This window comes from Chinchilla lanigera, unplaced genomic scaffold (assembly GCF_000276665.1).
Source record: "Chinchilla lanigera isolate Chin_1 unplaced genomic scaffold, ChiLan1.0 scaffold00091, whole genome shotgun sequence".
NCBI classification, from domain to species: domain Eukaryota; kingdom Metazoa; phylum Chordata; class Mammalia; order Rodentia; family Chinchillidae; genus Chinchilla; species Chinchilla lanigera.
In genome coordinates this window covers 124,951-147,448 of record NW_004955492.1, presented here as the reverse complement: position 1 = coordinate 147,448, position 22,498 = coordinate 124,951, and the positions used below count along the sequence as shown (strand labels likewise).

The window sequence follows — 22,498 nt, the reverse complement described above, 5'->3', positions numbered from 1 at the left end:
ACTTGATCATCCATGAATTTTGGTATCTATGGGGCTCTTGGAAGCAATCCCCCATGGATACTGAGGGAGCAGTATATGTCCTTCCAATAATACTGCTTCCATATGTCTGATGTATGAGCAAGATTAGTTTCCGGCTGTTGAATAATATTTGCCTTTATTAAAGAATTTATTGAAAAGATGCTCAATTTAGATGCCCACAGAATCATCTGCAAAGGTTCTTCAAATCAGTAGAGGCAGCTCATCTCAGGGACCTGAGAAAGAACTCCATGGTGATCCTGACTGGAAAAAACAGAACCACGGTTGTACAGGTAGTTAAAAGTAGAAAATTTTACCTGCATTAGAGACACAATAGAAAAGTAGCAGAAAGTATAGATTTTAAGTTTCGTTTATAGTAACAAGTGTGACTTACACTTTTAAGTTGGCTCAAACACTGGCTAAAATACATTACACTGACCATATGGTAAGACCCCTGCAAAAGGGCTTCAATCACACTGCGGCAACAGCAACATCCACAAAGAACAGTCTGCATAAAGCTGTGTGGAGTAGTCAGAAGGACATGCTTTAGTGCTAATAAGTTCATATATACAAGCTTTGGCTACATTACAACAAATTCTCCAATTTGGAAATCGTTAAGTTGATATTACAGTAATTCAGAGCTTTATGTAAGCACTTAAACCACCACCATTGAGAAAAAAGCATCATTAATTTAAAAGCATACAAAAGGTAACAGTCACCACACCACAGTACAATAATAAGTATCGATAAAAGCATACTTACTAACTGTCCACCTCTACTTTCCAATCCCCAAACCACACCGTCCTCTTTCACTGGTAGCTGATAAGGGGGCTGTTCCAATGAAAATGAAGCACTGTCTAAGTCCAGTGGTTTATTGTGTAGACCCTCACTAAGTATCTGTTCATCTTCTATTGCATCTTTTGTGACTGTATTAGTCCAGAGATAGCCCATTTGATATCCACCACATCCATTTGCCAGTCTTCCAGAAAATATCTGTCTTGTTACTCCTTCCATTGGATAATAAGAAAATTCATTCAAAAAATGGGAGTAGAATTCCTCTGGGAAACTCTGCCAATCTACTTTTGGGGAATTTTCAGACATATTGAAGAGATGTGTGAGTGATAAAACATGGTCACTACTTGGCATTACAATTTCCTTGCTGTTAACTGAGACAGTAGGAATTACCTGATGTGTATTCACTTGGGTGGGATCAACATCAATTCCCATAATATGTATTTCAGCATTTAAATTACATTCTTTAGCTATGGACTTGGTATTTCTTTCTTTGAAATAATATGCAGGTCCATTTGTCCCACATGGATCTAAGCAGTCAATTATGTCAGTATCAATATTGTCTTTCACCAAATAAAGTCCCTCTTTCTCTTCTTTACACGTTACTTTTGACTTAATCAACTCTGATACATTATCATTAAAGGAATCAGAAACTTCTTTAGCTGAGATACAGCAAATTTGTTTCAGTTTTGCGCTTTCATCACTATCAGTAGCATTCTTCTGTACTGCTTCTGGCTTCTGTATAACTGAATTTGAACTCTGACTTAAAGGTGGCACAATATTAAGATCTTTATCTTTGTAGTCATTCACTTTATGGGTTTCAAAATTAGTTCGTATTTGCTTAGCTTTAGAATCACGATATTCTGTTGTAGTAGAACTAATACAAGTCGGTGCATCCTCACTAGGCAATGCCTCACATTTTAGTTCATCTGTTTCCTGGTCAAAGGTTGTTTTAGAATCTGACTTGACATTTTCTGTATGTTCTTTACTGGTCTCTCCATAATTAGTATTTTTTGACTCTTGTTCAGCATATTCTAATCTGTGAAGACCACTCAGCTGGTCATGTAATATACTGACTGAACTCTTCACACATATTTCATCTTCTGTTTTATCATGCAGGCCTGTTTCCCTTTCTTCTTTATCAGAACAACTGAAAATAAATGCAGAGGACAAAAAGGTATCCTGAAGAGATCTGGAGGGATCATGAGATTCATTATTTGGAAGCATTCTTTGTGAAATTACAGCTTTTGGGATGTCTATGCTTTGGATTGTTCCTTCTGTGTCTGATTCACACTCCACGCAAGTTAAATCACATGTCTGTATCTGAGTCTTGTCTACCCTTCTACCTGCATATAGATCTGATAGACACAAAGATTTCATCTCAGAAGCCCTCTTGCCATGACCGTCAGCCTCCAAATCACTAATTCTATCCTCATCTTCGTAAGAAAAGCTATTTTCAGACTGCAATGACAGCTTTCCTGTATTTTCCACCTGGAGATTTCTGGGGTCTAGGTTGGTCTTCCGTTGGTGCTGGTTCTTCCTCAGCGTGAGTCCTGGCAATGGCATGAGATCAAGGCTGCCATCAAGTCTTCCTGGGGCCCCTTCTCTGAAATTAGCATGAACTGAGAGATATTCACTTCCAAAGCTTTCTGAAGTGATAAACCTTTTGGGACTTAAATTAATTCTATCTCGACCAAAGGAAAGGATACTATCTGAGCTGCTAATACTGGCATGAAAATAATCACTGTCTTTTAGTGGATTTACAGAGTTATTTTCTGCTTCCTTTTTAGAGTTTAAATTCTGATTGACACTAACTGTTATAGCCTCAGGTTCATCATTCTCTTCAACATATGAAGTGTCATTAAGTAAATTAACAGATGAATCATCCATCTGACCTCCTATTTCTGAAGTTAGGCTCTCTCTCTCTTTGGGAATGGTGCACATGCATTTTAGTGAGTCACTATCTATGTTAATATTTAATTCAGGGAGTAAGCCAATATTACATAATGTACTACTTTCTGTGTAATCTTTAGGAAATATGGTATAAGGTTCTGCCTTCAAAGACTCAGGCTGCAGGTTATCAGTATTTGCTTCATATGATGGATCATTGTCTACCAAAAGCTCAAAACTAGGCTTAGTTTCCTTATTAAATATATTCTTTACTTCATTTGGACCCTGCACACCCAGGGGTGACACATCTTCCTGCTCTAACTTTAACTCTCCTATCCATTGTGTAGCATACAAGACTGAACATTCTTTCCTGCTATCTAGATGCCAATTCACTCTGTGAATCCCTTCAGAGGCAACAGCTGAATGACATTCGTCTCCTGCAGCTGTTCTATACATGGGAGTGCATATCTCCTCTTCCATGTTCAGACAGTCAGGATCTATAACACAAATACTATAAAACTCACTCTCTCTGCAATTCTTACACTGTTTGTCACCAATACAAATAGGATTTCCATCTTGCATCCTCCTATCCAAAATATCTAAAAAATTATTGTCATTGAAACTACAGATTTGAACATTTAGTATTCTTTCTTTCTCTACTAAAGATTTTTTACAAGTGGCAGGGGAACAGCACAGACAGTCACTTACAAAAGTTTCCTCTTGCAGGCCCTGGTCAGAAGGCAGCTGCACATGTGAGTGAAGCTGGTCATTTATGGAACAACCATATCTGTCATTACTCATGCACAATGAGTCAGAGACACTCTCAGTATTCTGTTCAATAACAGTATCTGAGCTCTCACCACTCTCATCTAAATTTTCATATCTAGTTAAGAACTTATATATCGAAGAGGAAATAGAGTTTACTGACTGCTTTGTTCTATGTTCGTGTCTGTGGCCAGACCCTGTAAAAATTCTAGTCCACTTATTAATATCAGCAGCTGCTCTGCTGACTCCATTTTCAACATTGTAAAGCTCCTCACCTTCAAGGGTATCAAATAATGAAGATAAAGTTTTACTTATCTTATTCTTCGGTTCCTTCTTCTCCACAGATTTTTGTAACAGATCAATTTTCTCATTGTCATCATCGCTACTTAATTCCTTGCTGAAGCAACAACCCATGTTTGAAAGTTCAAAAACTCACATTACGAAGCTTGTCCTTTTCTGAGCCTCTACAAGTGCATCTCACACTATCTTGCTATGGTTTCTGAGAAGTCAACACCCACACACCAAAAATAACTCTGCACAGCAGTCACATGTTCCTGCCACTCAAATCCAAATCCAAATGACAAGAGCCCTGCCTGACAACCACTATACTCATCCATGTGCTGAAATCCAAACAGTACATGGAATCCAAAGCTTCAGAATAGCAAAAGGAAAAGCTACCTATTATTCACTCAAACTAAATTTAAAAAAGCAACTAAAGTTACTGTCCCAGCCAAAGATATTCACACTTCTGGTTTTTCCTAGTGATGAGTATTTCCTGAATTATACTTCATAGGACAGTGGCAAAGAATTTAGTTTGTAACCTAAAAAGGAAAACACTATTAGAAATCTGTTCTTTAATATTTATACCTACTTATGGTTTTATCTATTTTCTAGTTTTGAAAAATAATGCCTGTGGGTATAAAAGAATTGCTGCTAAATATATCAGGCATGGAAATGTGTCAGAAATACATTTTTAAGTATTTATGGTAAAATGATAAACAGACTAGGATTTGTTTAAAAATACTCCAGGAAATAAGATAAATATGCACATACATGAATTCTAAACAATTTTGTGCAGAGTAGAGAAATGAAATGAGCACCCTAACATGAGGATGTTCACAAAGGGAACACTGGAGAGTTCATTACATTATTTTCTCTACTCTGCAGATATGTACAAATTATAATTAAGAGAAAAGAAAAGAGCAAAAGAATAAAAGAAACATACAAAATACTGTACACTCACTAGTATTCAGAAGTCTCTCAAAAGTACTAGGCACTGGTTCAAAGTCTGATCTAAGAGATAGGAAATAAATAACATACTAAAAGCAGGAAGATGTTATTTGTGTATACAGAACAGATGTTTACTATCTTCATGAAAATTCAAGCTGATTGGTAGCCTACTCTTATTCAAAACGTAGACGTACAGTAACTAATTTGATATTAGTAGTTAATAATAAATACATATTCATTGAGAAACATAATCAAATGGTAGTTTTTTTGTTTTGTTTTGTTTTGTTTTGTTTTTTTCAAAATTTAATGAATGAACAGAAGGACTAAAGTTTTCTGATCTCACTGTCTGTAAAGGAGTTTTAAAAGATTGTTCTGATAGAGACCATGACGTATCTACAGAAAGACTGGCATAGAGAATAGTTAGGTTTCCAATTTAAGCTTTCAAGTTTCACATTATGACTAGGAAATATGTGGTATGATGCAGAATCTTTCTTCCCAAGAAGTAATTTAACATAAACATTTTTACCTAATACTACTTTTCCATTAAACACCATCACACATAGTTCTTTCTCAAACTTTCTTTTCACTATGGCAAAATGTACCAGGACTGTTGGAAAAGAAAGTGACTTTTCAAGCCAAAACAGTTCAAGAATCAGAAAACCTGGGTGCAAAAATGTACTAGTTGAACAGCATGATTTTAAACTTTGGTGTCCCTAAATGGGCTTTAGCAGGGGCACAAAACCTTTGCCTGTGATCTTTGTTGCAGATGGATTTTGTGGCCATAACAGGGAAGGTAAAAGAACCTTCGACCAAATAATACTGTTTCCAAATCCCAGTTGTCAGATCTTACGTCTTTCACAAGGACATTGCATCACCATGGTCAACTCCCAGGGTGGTTCTTTTATCTCAATGCCTTCTTTTTTTTTTTTTTTTTTTTTTTTTTTGGTGTTTCTTTTTTTTTTTTTTTTTTTTTTTTTTTTTTCTCAATGCCTTCTTGATCCTTTCTCCTATCCTCCCTATCCTTCTCCTTACTGTTAAAGCCAGGATCTTTGGTACAATGTTATTACCTACAGTATCTACTATTCCTGAATTTCTACTTATTATAATCTGGCTTTCACTGTGTAACCTCTTGCAACTATTCTTGCTAAAGTCACAAATGAAATCTGTCAAATCAGTTGGTCCTTATTTCACTTCATTTCAGGTGGCCACTCTCTTTACCCATTAAAGCAACACTATTTTCTGGCTTTCTTCCCATTTCCTGACTTCTCCCCTTTCTAGTTCCCTTCTAGTTTCTTAAATACATAGTTTCATCATTTTTCCTGTCTGTAAATGCAAGGAAACGTAATGCAAATTTACTACTTTAACCTTATTAGTACAAAATGCTTCAAAACCAGTAGCCCCTTACATCAAGGTTAGACACATTTGAAAAAAACCACTTACTTGGGACAAAATAGAAGAGCATTTTTTTCCTATAGACACAAATGCAGATATTCATTCAATGACCTACCTATTTAACAACTGTTCAGACTTAGGACTTAGGCACATTGTTCAGATTTAAGATCTGTCTTTATTTTTGGACAGCTCTGAACATCTCATTTATAGAATGTCAATGTCTTTTTTGGGTACAGTACACCACCGTAGTTTTATGTTCTGTTACACATTATAGTACTACATGGAAGGGTTATTCAAATAAAACCAAAATTATCAAACTGGAGTTTCTTTTGACCATTTCTTAGTTCTCAATAGCGTACTGTAATAATTCCTCATTTAGTGACCAATTCAATTAATGACCTAGTTGTAGGAAAGGGACCAGGTTGTTAAATAAGGAATGTCTGTATTTCTCAATGCCAACTACTATACTGTTTTTGAGATGGGGTCTAACTGTGTAATTCAGGTTAGCCTTGAGTTCACTATGTAGCTGAGACTGGCCTCAAACTTGTAGCAATTCTCCTGCCTCAGTCTCCCAAGTGCTGGGATTACAGGCATATGCTACCACACCCAATGCCACTACTTCTGTCTATATTCATTCTGCATCTAAAGTTCACACAAAATTCAGCAATACAACTTTGCATGCTGTAGTAGGATCACAATAGATACATATATATTCTATGCTAATCTATACATGACTACTGTACAGAACATGTCTTACCCATCTTTATCATTTGCACTCATCTTTGTTGAATGAATGCTCAAATTTCATTCACAAAGTACCATCTGCCTACCTACTTGACACAATGTAATGTGACACAATGTAAATGAACAAGACACACAAAGGGCAAGTCCAGACACAAAAAGTACATCTGTGATTGCCCAGGGAAGCAAAAGAGATTAACTATAAATGGGCGTGGGAGGTAATGAAAGCATTCTAAAATTATAGGGACAGCTATACAACTGAGGAAGTCTAAATATCATCAAATTGTACACTTTAATCCAATGTAAATAGTAAAATGATGATATACTTTGAGATGGTATCTTTTTCCCCCTTGACACTGGGGATCAACCCCAGCTCTTGTACATACTAGGTACATGTTCTAACACTGAGCTACACCCCAAGCCCATATCTCACTTTAAAAAAAAAGTCTACTTTATTAATTTCTGTATGAATTGCTTATTTGGGGGAATAGAAAGTTTACTAAACTTTGTGAGGCCCTTAAAAGACAATCAAACTGAATTTGGAACATTCCAGAAGCATATCTATTTGCAAATGATAAAACTAAGGTTCAAAAAAAACAACGGCGTGACATTCCCTTGTTCTTTTATTAGCATTTGACTTGTGTGCTCTAAAAGTCACAGGCCTTCAAAATGTAAAACTAATCATATACATAAAGTAGCTTAATATTAAATCACTGTGGTAAATATTTGAAAATTAAAAAATACATACAGCATACTGCTATTTGTGAACTGTACACAGACACAGAAAAGGATACACAGAACTAATATTTACTGTTCTGAGGGGGCAACAATGATGATGGACCCTACCACATTTTTTGAGAAACACAGTTTCTATTTTTTTAAAAAACAATAAACACTGGTTGTAAGGAGCTATCTATGAGCCTACATGGTGATTAAATAATCTGTGATTAATCACAGAAATGAATTACCTGACTCAAAGCTGGGATGGAACTTGTTTGAGAAGTGGTTTGAGATATAGGACCATTCATCTGTAAAATTGAAATTTCAAAGACATCATCAATACCATGGGGAAAAAAATGCATTTTTAAACCCCAGTAATGAAGCAAAACCAAATCTACTAAATGCAATTTTGCTATGACATGACAAAGAAATAAGATATTCAAAAGGAAACACATAGGTTCCTTAAAATTTACAGTTTTAAAATTCTGACTGATGTTAGTTTCCATGGAGAAAAATTAAGAAAAGCTACTTTCCCCAAAACCATTTAGAAGCACTAAATATTATTGCTTGACAAGAAAAAACATAGGTTGTCACAATAAATTTAGAAAAAATTTAAAATTCTATTTAACTCTCAATCTACTACAATGGCTGTAATCTTTTTATTATTTATATCTCTATTTTCTTGATTTAAAATACAAAGCTTTAAATAGTTATAACTGCCTTTTGTTTTCTCTAACACCTAGTATATAGAAATAGTTTCCTCTACTAAGCTATCCAAATCTTATTTTAGACTGATGAAGTTTCAGACACAGAACACCACTGTACTGCAGCATGGGAGGGAACAGCAAAGTCAGACACTGAAACTAGAATTCCTCTTACCTGTCTCCCTGGCCATAAAACCCAGACCTTCCCCTCAAAATCCATCAGAAGATCTTCATTCTAAGGGGTTTTACAGTATCCCCAAAGGAAAGGAATGTCACACAGGGACACCAAAACAAAATAATCTGAACATAGTCTTGCTAGGTTCTCCCCTCTTTATTACCATTAGCTCATGTCCTATTTGTCCAATCATGCTTTTCCATAACTTTCACCTTCTGTATCAGACTTAGCATAAATATAGGCTTTTTTTGGAGGGGGGGGAGTTGTCTTCATTTCTGAAGGTTCTTATGTCACATAAAACTTACTGCTAAATAAATACTTTTCTCTTGTTTATCTGTCTTATATATATTACAGGAATCTCAATTATGATCCTTAGATCGGTAAAAAATCCTTTTTATTCTACAAGAGTATGCTTGAGTGTTACTGTTCTGATGTCCTTCTTAAGTCCAACATATACTTTCTTAAGTCCAGTGTAGGTTTGTCAACAGAAAGAAATGAATGCCCTTGGTCCTCCCTTCCAATGATACCTACCAGATGAGAGCTGTCCTTGCCCTCCTGGACTCTCTGTGCCTGCGGTTCAGCCACAACTTTAGTGTCCTGGTCAGAAGTCATGGGCTCCACTGGTGTAAGTTTAATGATAACCTCAGGATGCTGTAAAGTGACAAAGACAGCAAATAGGTCATATTATGACTGATTCTTAGAATGACATTATAAAGAAGTCTTAAACTCTTTAAGTTTTCCAGGACACAGAATCTATTTAATTTCTAAGAATTAGACAGTAATTTCTGAGAGTCCTCTGGATTTTAAGTAATTCCAAGAAATCTGCTCATAATGTACATCTTACCAAGAAGTAATATTTGCTTTTATTAGTGAGTTTCTTTTCATACCAATTTGGCAATGATGAAAATATTGGCAGACCATGTGCTAACAAAACTTTTTTACCCCTTATGAAAGAAAATTTAAAATATGTAACAGTATTTGCACATAAAATCCTAAAACTTCACCAAGAACTCTTAAAATGCACTCATTACGCTTGTTCTCTGAGGTAAATGTTGTCATGGCTTTTTAAAAAACTACTACACTTTACATACTATGTAAACTAATACTACATAGGACACACTATGTAGGACAAAGTAAATAGGAATTAAATTAATACTAGGTACACAGATGCTCCACATAAAAACAGATACAAATACATAACTAAACAGTTTTTAAAATCCACACAATCTTTGTATAAATTGGATTTCTTTCTTTCTTTTTTTAAGGTACTGGGGATTGAACCATTGAATCTAGGGCCTGTCTACTAAGATACACCCCCAGTTCTTTTGTAATTTATTTTAAGGCAGGGTCTCTGATGGCTGACACTGACAGAGGAGCTGAAGGCTCTATACGTGGTTTCAAGGAAGTCCTGAGGAGAATTAATTGACCTTGACAGACAGTGGTAAGTTAATTTTAATTAACATGTCTCAGTTTAACTTGGTCTTAAAATACTCAGCAGTAAAGTACAACCAAAAGATGTATACAAACAACCATAGTAATGAGCTAGATATAAAAGGGGGTACCAATTGCTGTCGCCTTCTAACAGTTTCCAGCTATACCAGTAGCCTCAGCAATGTTATGGGTCATTAAGAAAAGCTACAGTAAAACGTGCAAAAGCTCAACAAAAATGTTTAAGTTCTTTAGCTAAAATTGTCCTTCAACACCACCAAATTCTCCATCTTACAGCTAAAACTGGAGAGAAACTTATGACAAAATAATAGATTTATAGATAATCTCTACCAGTAGAGGGAATTAAGAAGAACCAGCGAGTTACAGTTGCTATTCCAGTCCCTAAAGAACAGTCTCTAGACTTGGCTCTTTCCCCAAACTCCTTTCCATTCTAGTGCTCATGCTTTGATTATACATGTTCTAATTTCTCAGAAAATTTGTTTATGTTTATCTAGAGGCTGCCGAACTCCAAGTGATCATGCAGATGGATCGACAAATGTGCTAGACTCCTTTGACTGGAATCTCCCAGATCAACCTTTTAAAGAATTTATAACTGCTAAGCCACAACATGACATCTATCTAAGGCCCATTAGATTATCACTCTGGAGAAGGCCCTTGACTTCGGCTGCCCATACATTGACCCTTCTCGGCTAGAAGCAGCTAGATGGGAACTATGCCCATTCTCCCATAACTGCAGCTAGGGATACTTCTTCAGAGAGGAAATATTATAGATAGCTAAGTTATTTAGAAATATTGTAGGCAGACAGGGCTGGGCCTTGGAAAGGTCAGTTTAGAAGACAACTGTGGCTGGAGGCACAATTACAAAAACAAAAAGCGGGAATATAATTACCTCCACATGCACGATTAGATCTTGCTAACTTTACTTTCAATTTTTAAAACCTGGTTGCAGAAAGTAAATACTTTCCATCACAACTTCACTGGCAAAGGACAAATTTGACAAGCATGCCTAGGGTTTAAGTCCTATAGAAGGACATCCAAACAGCAATGTGGGATGGCCCAGTGCAATTAATAGCATTGGATCGAGGGTGTGCTTGTGTTAATGGACAATGCATCATCATTATGGCTGTCCTCTGCGACTGTTTGACCATAGAGAGAGGAACATCCAAGCCCCATTGTGGAACCTGTTCCTGTCCGGCCCTCCAGCGCAAACATTCTCAAGCACAACCCTAACGAAAAATCTGACACTGTAAGTACTGAGATCCATGTAGGCTACAATGCCCATGACATGGAAACAAGTGAAAAAAGATAATGCAGGAGGCTCGCATGCTGGTGACATGACAGGACCTTTCACAAATTCCTGAGAACATGTTTGTTGCTACGATGGCCATCACAGCCTATATGCTGTTTCAACTGCTGCAATGACAAAAACAAAAAGGGGATATGTTGGGGACTACAAATTTCCAATGGCTAATTTTGCATACTTCCCCTACTTCCCTAAGGGATGAGCAGAGGCTTTGGATTATTGGTACCACCCTTCTGAGATTTCCCATTATCTCTTTGGGTATGGGCCATCCTCCCCCACCAAGATCCAAGGCAAGATCCTTCTTAGCACAAAACCACCTCCACCCTCTTGAGTCATCAGATACCCCCTTCTCAAATCCCCTCCACAGTTAATAAATGCCAAGGTTCAGGCTGTCTTGTGGCCTTTTGTTCCTCCTGAACAACTGGTCATCCTGGAACCCAGCTGTACTGTCATTTTTTTCTTTTGCTTTTTTCTCTTTCTCTCTTGCTGTGTGCTGTAACACCTGGCAGGAGATTGGAGGTTCACTGCAGGGGAACCGGGGTCCCTGATACTGCCTTGAGAACTTTGAGTTGGTTATTCCTTCCAGTGAACTCTCTTCTTTCCTCTTGGCCAACTTCTCCTTCAGCTCAAATATTGTTTCATGAAGGAAGCCTTGTAGAACCTTACAGAACAAACTAGATTCTTTATTTAAAAAAAAAAATCCACACAATCTTTGCATAAATTGGGATTTCTTTTTTTTCTTCTTTCAGGTTCTGGGGATTGAACTATTGAACCCAGGACCTGTGTACTAAGGTAAACACACAGTCCTTTTTTATTTTATTTTGAGATAGGGTCTTACTAAGTTAATGAACTGCCTAGGTTGGACTCCAATTTATAATTACAAATTCAGCTTTGAGAATGCTGAAAACTATAGGTGTGGTATGCATCACCCACCAGGGTGGAAATGTAATTTTTTAAACTACAGATTTTCTCTAGGATTCACCTACTTTCCCCAAATATCTTTATTCTATTTCAGGATACAATCTAGGGTGATCTCACATTGCATTCAGTTGTCATTTCTGCTTAACCCTTCCAAACTCTACAAATTCCTCAGTTGTTCCTTATCTTTTATCCTATATTCTTAAGGAGTCCTGGTTGATCACTTTGTAGAATGTTCTTCAATTTAAGATGAACCTGGGAAATCTTACTGTAAAAGTAAGGAAGCTATGAAAGACTACTCTGCTCATATAACAGGAACACTGGAGCCATAGGAGAAGGGAGGAGCTTCTGACTGCCAAAGATGGGATACTGTGATGATCAAAAAGAATAAATGGAATACAAGTGCTATTTATAAAAATCCATGAGGGACAAAAGCAATAGCACCACCACCTTGCTCACCCTTGCAAGGTAAATACTAAGTCACTGTTTAAAGATTATTGAAGGGAAACATCTTGTCTGCCTTTCCTAGGTGAACCACATTTCAGAATACCAAACAACTATTCAGGACAAAAAAAGGGAAAAAATACAGCGAACAGTCAAAGAATTTAAAAAATCAAAATATTCCAACACCTAAAAAAAGTGAAGGGGCAGAACATCAATGTCTGTGAAACTTATCGAGTGAAGAACTAATGGGAACATTCTCAATGGTTGAATCAGACTTTATTGAGGTACTTTTCAGTCATCACTGAATTGTAATTCTACCCAATCTTCTTGATGGTACAGTACCATGTAAGAGATATTCTTGACAAAAAAGAAAATGTTTAATCGCACCTTTAGAGGTGACTTTCATTTTAAAGCGAATTCTGAGAAACACATGTTAAATAGCACAAGGCACAAAGCCATCAGCTAAACTCAAAATGTAGGACAAGGCAGATGACCTCATTTCTGTAGCAAATAAAACACATTTAAAGAGGAGAGACTTTTATTGCTATAAAATAAAAAAACTTTAACCAAACTAAATGTGAGAATTGTTTGAATCTTGAGTCAAATTTTTTGGAACGACATTTTGGACAGAGGAAAAACTGAACATGCCTAGGTGATAATAAAAGGTAATACGGAATGATTATTAATTTTGATTTTAATCAAGATGTTATAGTTGTTTATTTTAGAAGACCCTTTTTTACAGATACAGACTGATGGCTGAAATATATACCTGAACTTGCTTTTAAAACATGTCAATAATTTTAAGAGGAAAGAACAAACAGAAACAAGAATGGCAAGTAAATGGCTGATAAAACTAGGTAACGGGTAAATTAAGGATCACAGTAATACCTTCTCTACTTTTATATTTAAAATTGTCAGTAATAAGAAGTAAAAATAAGAGGCACGGTGGTGTGCACCACATATCCTAGACTTCTGGCAGCCTGAGATGGGAGGATACCAAGTTTTGAGCCCAGCACAGGCAATTTAGCAACTATTGACACCTTGTCTCAAAATACAAAATAAGAAGGTCTGGGGATAGAGCTCATTGCAGACTCTGGGTTCAATCTCCAGTACTGAAAGGGTACAGGTACAGTAAAAGGAAAATATAACTTCGATATATTATCAATACACTTGAAAATTTCATGTACTTATTCCTATTTAGAATCTGTAAGAATTAAATAATAAAATGTATAAACTATTTTGTGAATAATATTCATGGCAGCTTTAGCAAAAATGGAAATAAACATTTAATTGTATAAAAGCAGAAACTAATGCAATACATTACAATTATTTAAAATATTCAGAGAAACTGAATAAAGTGGGGCTGCCTATGTAGATCTATATAGAGTGCTTGTCTGTCATGTATGAGGCTCTCCGTTTGATGTCCAGATATTCAAAAAACAAAAACGAAACAAAATAAAAGCTGGGCGTGGTGGCACACCTCTGTAATCCCAGCACTTGGAAAGCTGAGGCAGGAGGACCACCACAAATTCGAGGCCAGCTTGGACTACATAGAGTTCAAGGCCAGACTCGACTACATAGCAAGACCTTGTCTCAAAAAACAAAATGAATCGAAACGAAACCAAACCTTAGCCTGAATTAAAAAAAAAAACAAACACACACAGAAACTAACGAACTCCCATATGCTATAACACAAATGGCATTATAGTTAAATTATGACCTCATTTTTAAAATTCATAACTTTGTAAGTATTGAAAAAAGAAAGCAGAAATATATCAAGAGACTAACAATGTGTAACTGTGAAGACATGAGCACAGTTTCCTATAGGCTCAATGCTTTGAATAGCTTATTTAAAATGAGCTAAGAGCCAGGGGTGGTGGTGAATGCCTACGATTCCAGCACCAGAAGGCTGAGGCAAGAGGACTGCTATGAGTTCCAGAACAGCCTGGGCTACAAAATGAATTTAAGACTAGGGGAGACCCTGTTTCAAAAGACAGAAGATTCGACCATATGGGAACCAAATATAAATCTGTCTTCCAAATTTAAAACAGACAACTCCCTGTTCTCTGTAGCTGCCATGCTCCACACATTCTATTCCTTTTGCTTGGACCTGATTTTCCTCATTCCTCGCACCCTGGCACACAGTATTTTCGGTTCTTCACAACATCACAGTATCACACTTTATGTGTTTTATCTTCTTATCTACAGACACAGTGATGCCTACGATAGGAGAGATATATAACACACTAAGAATATAGTTTTACAATTCACCCCAATGAGCTTTCATTAACGTTCAAATACATAATGGTTTTACTACAATGTTATTGAAGTATTTATCTATTTGCAGCCACAAAATGGAGATTTGCTAAGGTCTCTTCTAACTCTAAATGTCAACGAACAGGAACAATGAGTTAAGGGGAAAAAAGCATGATCAAAGGTAATACACAGTACAAAATAACACTACACATACCCCTGTGCCAGGAACACCAAGGTAACTATCAAGATCATTTTACAAAAACCAGTAAAAAAAAATTCACCTGGATAAGTAAAAAGCGTTTTGCCTAAACAAGGAAAATAGGCTGTTAAGAACTTTAGAGCTGCCCTAATACTGTATGATACTCTCTGGGACTCAATTTTAAAAATAAAAATTCATTACTTTCAATGTCCAGACATATTTTAATATAAAGGAAGTTTACCTACCAAACTGATTTCTTTGAAACTAAATAGATTTACCAGAAAACAAACAATAAAAGCAAAGCAGCTAAATAAAATCATTAAAGTGCAATAACAGCATTTTAGGATTAGAAGGATATTTTTTAATAACAGAAATTCCTTCATGAACTCAGTATGTCTATCTCTAGAGGGTTGTAATAAAATAGGAATTATAGTTTCTCATTCATTTAGCTTGCATAACTAGACTACACTGTTTATTTCATAGCTGCCAACTTCTCTCTGTGGTATCTACAATGCCTATTCTTGTTTCACAAGAGTAACAGTATCGTAGGCAGATTATTCTATGCTCCTTCCATGTACCTTGTACAGATTACATACTCAAGTGAAATCTGTAGGCTTAAATCATGGAAACAGGGCAATAACGGATGCTATTTCCAGGAAAGCTATTATGCTAGTTCTTTGTTTTTAAAGATGCAGTATGTTTATGACAGTCCATTGTTCTCATTTTCTTATAGTAAATGCTTTCAAAGATATTGACAGATGAAAGAAATAAATCAAATCTCAGCTGAGTAGTTGTTTAATTACACATTTAAACTGGCACCCAGCACTGGGGTATTTCTGAACACATGCTGCCAATAAAATTCAGTATTTATTTCTTAAATTTTCCTTTTATATTTATACACCTGTGCTTCTACTGAAAAGGCCAGCAGTGGGAAAACATGATTTATTTTTGAGTTGGTTCTGCTCCTAGGAAGGACATATAGTCAGACACAGGATACAAAAAAAAAACCCAAAAAACAAACTATTAGCAAGATTTGATTGGAAACTATCAACATAAGATATACACCCAATAAATGATATTCTAAAAATCTTCCACTAGTAGATTTTAATTTAGAACTTATCTAATAATTCTACACACAGAAAAAAGTTCTCTCCGGTTTTAACACTTGTGACTGGTCCTATGATACATAAAACTTCTGGAGAGGATAATTTGTTAAAAAGATTAATTTAACTAGGATTCTCATTAGAAAACAATTCAAAACAAAAACTTTAGAATTTATTTCATTAACCATCTGGACTATATTACCCATTAAATCTTTGACAAACTACAAATCACCATTCCAATACCTGGCTATTAAGAAGTCTAAACAAAATATTTGGACCAAATGCAACAATATGAAGAAGTTGGGAAAAAAATCCTATCTCTTGCTTTGTACTTGGCTGTAATGGAATTTAAATGGCCCTTGAATGAACATTATTTTGCAAAGGCCAAAAGCTGCAGCATATGCTTTTCCCTCTAACAAGCTGTAGCCCTTCTGTCCTCAGAGTACAACTTCTTCCTCCTATACTTCTGTGCTGTGAGTCTTTTTCAATAAAGAACATCTTAAAGTCTTTCCAGAAGCGCTACATACACTTTCACAAGAGGGAAAAGCAGATAATCACATTACGATTGTCTTCCTAAAATCCAAGCTTCATTTGCTTATCTTCCCTTGTGACAAGGAATTGCTTACACCCTAAACTTGAAGCTTGGAGAGGCTACAATGCAGGTTTACTTCATTTAGCCTACAGCGAAGGACTAACATAAAACAAAAACACTTTTGAGTTCAACCTGTTTACAATATACTCTAATCTCTATTTTTTATTAGCATTTTTAAAAATTAATTACTACTTTCTATGTCGTGTAGGAATCTCTGATGTGCCAATTTGCCATATCGAACCTAGCAGTATACAGCAACATGCTAGAAGCTTAATTAAACCCTGCCTGTCTTACCTAGAGTCCCCTCATTTCCATCCCCACTCCCAAGACTTTGTTAAAGTGGTCTGCTCATTTGCTCCAAAGGTACTTCCAACGGAATTTCTGTGCCTCTGCTTATTTGTGCCACTTCTTTAACTTGATTTGGTGGCAAGTAAAATGTATATGGGGTTCAGAGGAGGAAAAGAGTAATTTATAGCTGACATTTCATATGTAGTATTACCTTTTGGACAGAGAGCAGTGCTTCTACTTTACCTTCACCCTAGAGAATTACATAGGTAATTCTTTTACTACACAGCTTTCTTCATCCATTTTGAATATGTAATCATTGAGACCACTGATACTCTCCATAAAAATGTGCACTCATTTGTATGTGAAAACAGCAAGTGCCAATGGACAAAGTAATAATACTAGCACACACTTGTCCCAGGAAGTCAGAATTTAGCGCCATAACAGTCACAGGCCTTCAAAAGACCAAAATCCCTCTTTAGAAATACTGAAGAGTATACTGCTTCACGCTGTTACACGGTTATATAGTTTCTATTCACCTCATCCAATGAATAAGTCTTGCATTTCCTTAAGGCCCACAGATCATATTCTATTGTACCTTCCAATTTATAATCACATAACTACAGTCTTTCAATTGGAAATGCATAAAATATAAAGAATAAGATGGGGTTCGGGTGAGCAAACTTAGACCTCAACAAGTTCAAGAATGATACATCAGAGCTGGAAACACAGCTGAGAGCTGCTTTAATTCTTCACTGTTCAAACTGAAACCTGTTTATTCACTGAAATGAAGTCAGAGAACCTGAACTACAAACTAAAGTTTCTGGTTTGTCTGGTAGCAGAGGGAGTGGCAGAATACATTCCAATTTCTAGAACATAAATTGTTTGGAATTTTTTTTTTTTTTTTTTTGGTACCAGGAATCAAACTCAAGACCTTGTGCTTGCTAGGCATGCGTCTGTGCCACTGAGCTATATCCCTGGCAATTGTTTGGAATCTTGGGAAAACACATAAATTACATCTGAGACTGACAGAATATTTTCATTTCTTTATCTAATAAAAGGTCAACTTCTTAAAGTACTATAATCATGTAGTTTTCCCATATGTCAAATGAAAAGAAAACTTTGCTTTGGGGAAGATACTTCTGATCCGTATTAATCAATCAACCAATAAATCAAAACAAAGCACAAACATCTTGAATGTTTAGTGAAGGACAATGAAATATAGCCAGCCATACCAAATTTCAAAAGGTCTACTGAGCTTTCAAGCAGTAAACAGTTGTTTGTTTATGACAAAGATGGAAATTATAAAAATGGTAACATTTTTTCAAGTCCTTACCATAGCCCTAAACTACTGCCTTTTACTACATTCCTAAAATCTTAGCTGGGTAAGGAGAAGCAAGCCTGTACATCCAGCTACTGGGGAGGCTAAGGTGGGAGGATCACTTGACCAAAGGATTTCAAGATCAGCCAAAGCAAAGAGACCCCATCTCAAAAATAAATAAAAGCCATTTAACAGCATTAATAAGTAATGATAACATATGTCCTCTTTCAAGATATATATAAATGTGCATCTTTTTTGAATTTAATATTTCTAAAATACTTATTAGTACACAATAATTTTACAAAATAGATTTCAAGGTGGCATTTTCATACTTGGATATATAATATGTTGACCATATCTATTCCTCCATTATCTTCTCTTAACACTCCCCTCTCCTCACTACTCCCTTCTTGTCTAATAATAGCCTCCCCTCTATTTTCATGTCATCCTTGTTTTTTTGATTCCGGATATTAGGGAGACTATGTAATATTTGTTTTTCTGAGTCTGGCTTATTTCGCTTAACATGGAGATCTCCAGTTCCATGTATTTTCCAGCAAATGACAAAATTTTTCTTCTTTATGGCTGAATAAAACTATCTTTTCCATCTATCACATTTCTCTATCCATTCACTAGCTGATGGACACCTAGGCTGGTAATATATATTGGCTATTGAGAATTGTGCACAATAAATATGGATATGTAGGTGTCCCTATAACAGGCATGGCAATGGCAAACCTCTTAGAGCTTTCAACAACAAACAGCCCGCTGCAGCACAAGTGCCATAGATTTGCCATCACTGCCTTATAGCATGCTGATTTTAATTCCTTTTAGTACATACCAAGGAGCAGTACAGATGAGTCCTATGGTAGTTCTATATTCAGTTTTTTGAGGAATCTCCACACTGACTTCCACAGTAGCTGTACTAACTTATATTCTCAAAAGAGTAGAAGACTTCCTTCTCATGCCCATTAGCATTTATTCTTTTTGTATTCTTGATAGCGAGCCTGACTAAGATGAGATGGAATCTCTATGTAATTTTTATTTGCATTTCCCTAATGGCTAAACATGTTGAACATTTTTTTCTTACACTTACTGGTCATTAATACTTCATCTTTTGGGACATGTCTGTTCAATTCATTTGCCTGTTTACTGATTGGAAAATTTAATATTCTTGTGTATTTTAGTACTTCAGTGAAATACAAAGGAAATATTCCTTAACAACTATAATCTTAGATAGTCCTTGAAAATCTCACCTCCCAAGTCAACAGAAGGTACCTAAGTGATGTAATTTTTTAAAAATATCATGAACATGAATGATTTTTTTTTTTCTCAGTAGTCTTTACATTAAAGGAAGTTTGTGGAAAAAACAAACTACTAATTGAAGGAGCAATGAGCCTAACATTAGTCCCTCGATCTATGGTCTGGATCCCATTTCCTCCTAGCTTTTCAATTATGCCTTTCTTTTCTTGTTGCCTTCTTTAATCTCACCTTCCCTGGATCTTTCCTGTCATTATTTAAACATGCCCAAACCTATCCTGCCTCAAAGGACAGTGAAAGGGATGGAGAGTGAGAGGCCTGCATAACTTTCTAGCCTTGCTTTTGAGGTGTAGTTTCAGTACCACATACCTCAGGCTGTTTCTGCCTCCAACCTCCACTGAAAATGGTCCTTCGAAGACCACCAGCCACCACCAGTCTCCTGCCTGCTGTTCAGTGGGATGCACCTCTCAACAGCACAGCACAGACCACTCCGAGGCTACTCCTCCTCCTCCCTTCCTGCCTAGCTCTTCCGCTCCCAAAGCTATGCTTTCTGAATCTTCCTGGACTGCTTTTCCTGGACTGCTCTTCCTCTGTAGTAAGTAGAATTAAAGCTCTCTTGCTTGTGCAATTAGAAGGAATGGCAAAAAATAGACAACTTTTATAAAAACACATACATAATCTGAATGGCACATGCTTCTTTAATGCCTATATCCAATTTTTTATCATCTTATACATTTAACTAACTCAATGAAAGTTTTCTTAGTGATTTGTTTTTGAGACTCTCCAATCTCTTAAGGTTTTCAAATGAGTAACTGTTTTTGTACTATTTTTTTAGATTACCCATCATCTCAAACACTTATTACTTGTGATGAGAACATTTAAAATCTTCTCTTCAAAGCATTTTTGATTTATAGGCTATAGTATTGGTTTATAGCAATTAAATTACACAAGTACACTAATGAGTATAATCAACCTGAGTTTGAGAACAAAGTGAAATGTCTTTGGTAAGCATACAACTCAAATGGTAGGAAAAGAAGACACCTACCAAAAAGAAGCCTATCAGCTACAGCACTGAGCATTCCATAGGCACCCAAGGTTTCCCAGGAACAAAGCATCAAACTTGGTAACTGGGCTTGGGGACCATGTGTTGAAGAAGCTGCTACTTCCTTGTCTCCTTGGAGTTTTGCCCTTATGCTCTCAGCTTTTATGCCTTCAGTTTACCATCATATACTGAATCAACGCAACTATCTAAACAATGTCCAGTGAACACTTTATGATTCTTTAGACTCTTCTTAACCAACTGCTTTAAAAAGGTCATTGTTACACCCACAAACTTCTAGTTTAAAACAAGTAACTAACAACCAATCCTGTCTACATCAAGGTAAGACATATCACAGGCTCAGTCACACAAGCTAGAGACACCTGCAAACACATTTTTACCTGTGCTCAAAAAACCTTTACCTTCACATTCATACTGTCATTGAACTGTTCAGAAAAACCACCATCTCTGAACTGAATTATTACCCTAACTTCTTGAACAGTCCCCTTCATTCCATCTCCCAGGACCCTAGTGATGATGGTTCCAAAGAATGACATTTCTAAAACATGAAACTCATCATCTCAGCTGGTATTTCCAGAGAGTCTGCACTCAGGATAAAGTAGAAATAAACATGGCTACTGAGGTTTTCTTCCACAAAGTCTGGGTTGGCTTATCCTACATACTCTTGCCAGCCCTTTTTACCTCAGAACACAGCACATAAAATTATCACTGCCTTACCAAGTCAACTTATCACTAAGGGGGTGGGGGGGGTGGAACATGCCTAACCTGTTCAGGCTTGTACTCCAAATACAGTACCTAACACAGTAAATCTCATTAAGCATGTGTTTAGTAATTTCATTTGTGGCAATAAACATGTCAAAATTGCCTAGCAATCAAAATAGCACAAAGAATGAGATGATTCCAATATGAGACGATTCCAATAAAAGCCTCTGTTGCCGCACAATCCAAATGGCAGGTTAATGTGAGAAAAGGCAGTATTTATGAATTAGGGTACAATTACTCAGAGTACAATTTTCATTTGAGACATTTTCTAGATTTAATGTATGTATGTGTGCGCACAATTAAGATCTAAACATACAGGGGCTGGGGATTTAGCTCAGCGGCAAAGCGCCTGTCTGGCAAGTGCAAGGTCGTGAGTTCGGTTCCCGGTACCGGAGAAAAACCAAAAAAAAAAAAAAAAAAAAAAAAAGATCTAAACATACAAAAGAGCTAAAGTGACAATGGCATTAAAAATTTAATTATGAGGGGCTGGGGATTTAGCTCAGCGGCAAAGCGCCTGCCTGGCAAGCGCAAGGTCGTGAATTCGGTTCATGGTACTGGAGAAAAACAAAAAAACAAAATAAAAAAAATTTTAATTATGAAGGCAACAAATTACTGAAGAAGTTCCTAAGTGCAAACACTAACACTACGGTTAGTGTTACAGTATTAGTAGTGTTACAACTAGTGTTACAACTGTTAGTTGTAGGACCAAGTGTGGTGGTGCACTCCTGTAATCCCAGCACTCAGAAGGCTGAAGCAAGAGGGAGACCCTGTCTCAAAAAACAAAACTGCTGGTTGTAATAGTGCTAGTACATTACGACTCATAGGGAAAAGGTTAAAAATTCCTTTTAAAAATCTGCTGCAAGCTCTGTGATTCTTTCAACTACAAAAGACATACTGAAAAAACTTTATTTTCTGAAAAAAATTTAAATGTAAGTGTAGAAGTGCAAGGATTCCTTTAAAGTCCAGCTACACATAACAGGCTAAAACACTGGAGGAGAAATTAAGACCGTGAGTTTGGGACTATGACTTCTCGTTGACAGAAGGTGATACCAGGCACATGCACCTTGCCTTGTTTTATCATTAACAGTGTCAATAAGGGACTTTTCAGAATACCTAAAGCAGACA

At 36.3% G+C, this 22,498-nt stretch overlaps 1 protein-coding gene across 5 annotated transcripts in view; it reads right to left on the bottom strand.

Annotated features, from left to right (window-relative positions):
• Larp4b (La ribonucleoprotein domain family, member 4B) overlaps positions 1-22,498 on the bottom strand; it is an 83,854-nt gene that overhangs the window by 50,305 nt on the left and 11,051 nt on the right. Inside the window, exons 2-3 of one of the 5 annotated variants that reach the window (XM_005404910.2) lie at positions 8,956-9,075; positions 7,794-7,853 (exon numbers count right to left, since the gene is read on the bottom strand). In XM_005404910.2, coding sequence (XP_005404967.1) covers positions 7,794-7,853; positions 8,956-9,036 — 141 coding nt within the window. In that variant the 5' untranslated portion in view covers positions 9,037-9,075. Of the gene's footprint in view, positions 1-777; positions 4,611-7,793; positions 7,854-8,955; positions 9,076-22,498 lie in introns of those variants that run through there. The other 4 variants (XM_013504699.1, XM_005404909.2, XM_013504698.1 and 1 more) reach the window with 4 other exon arrangements.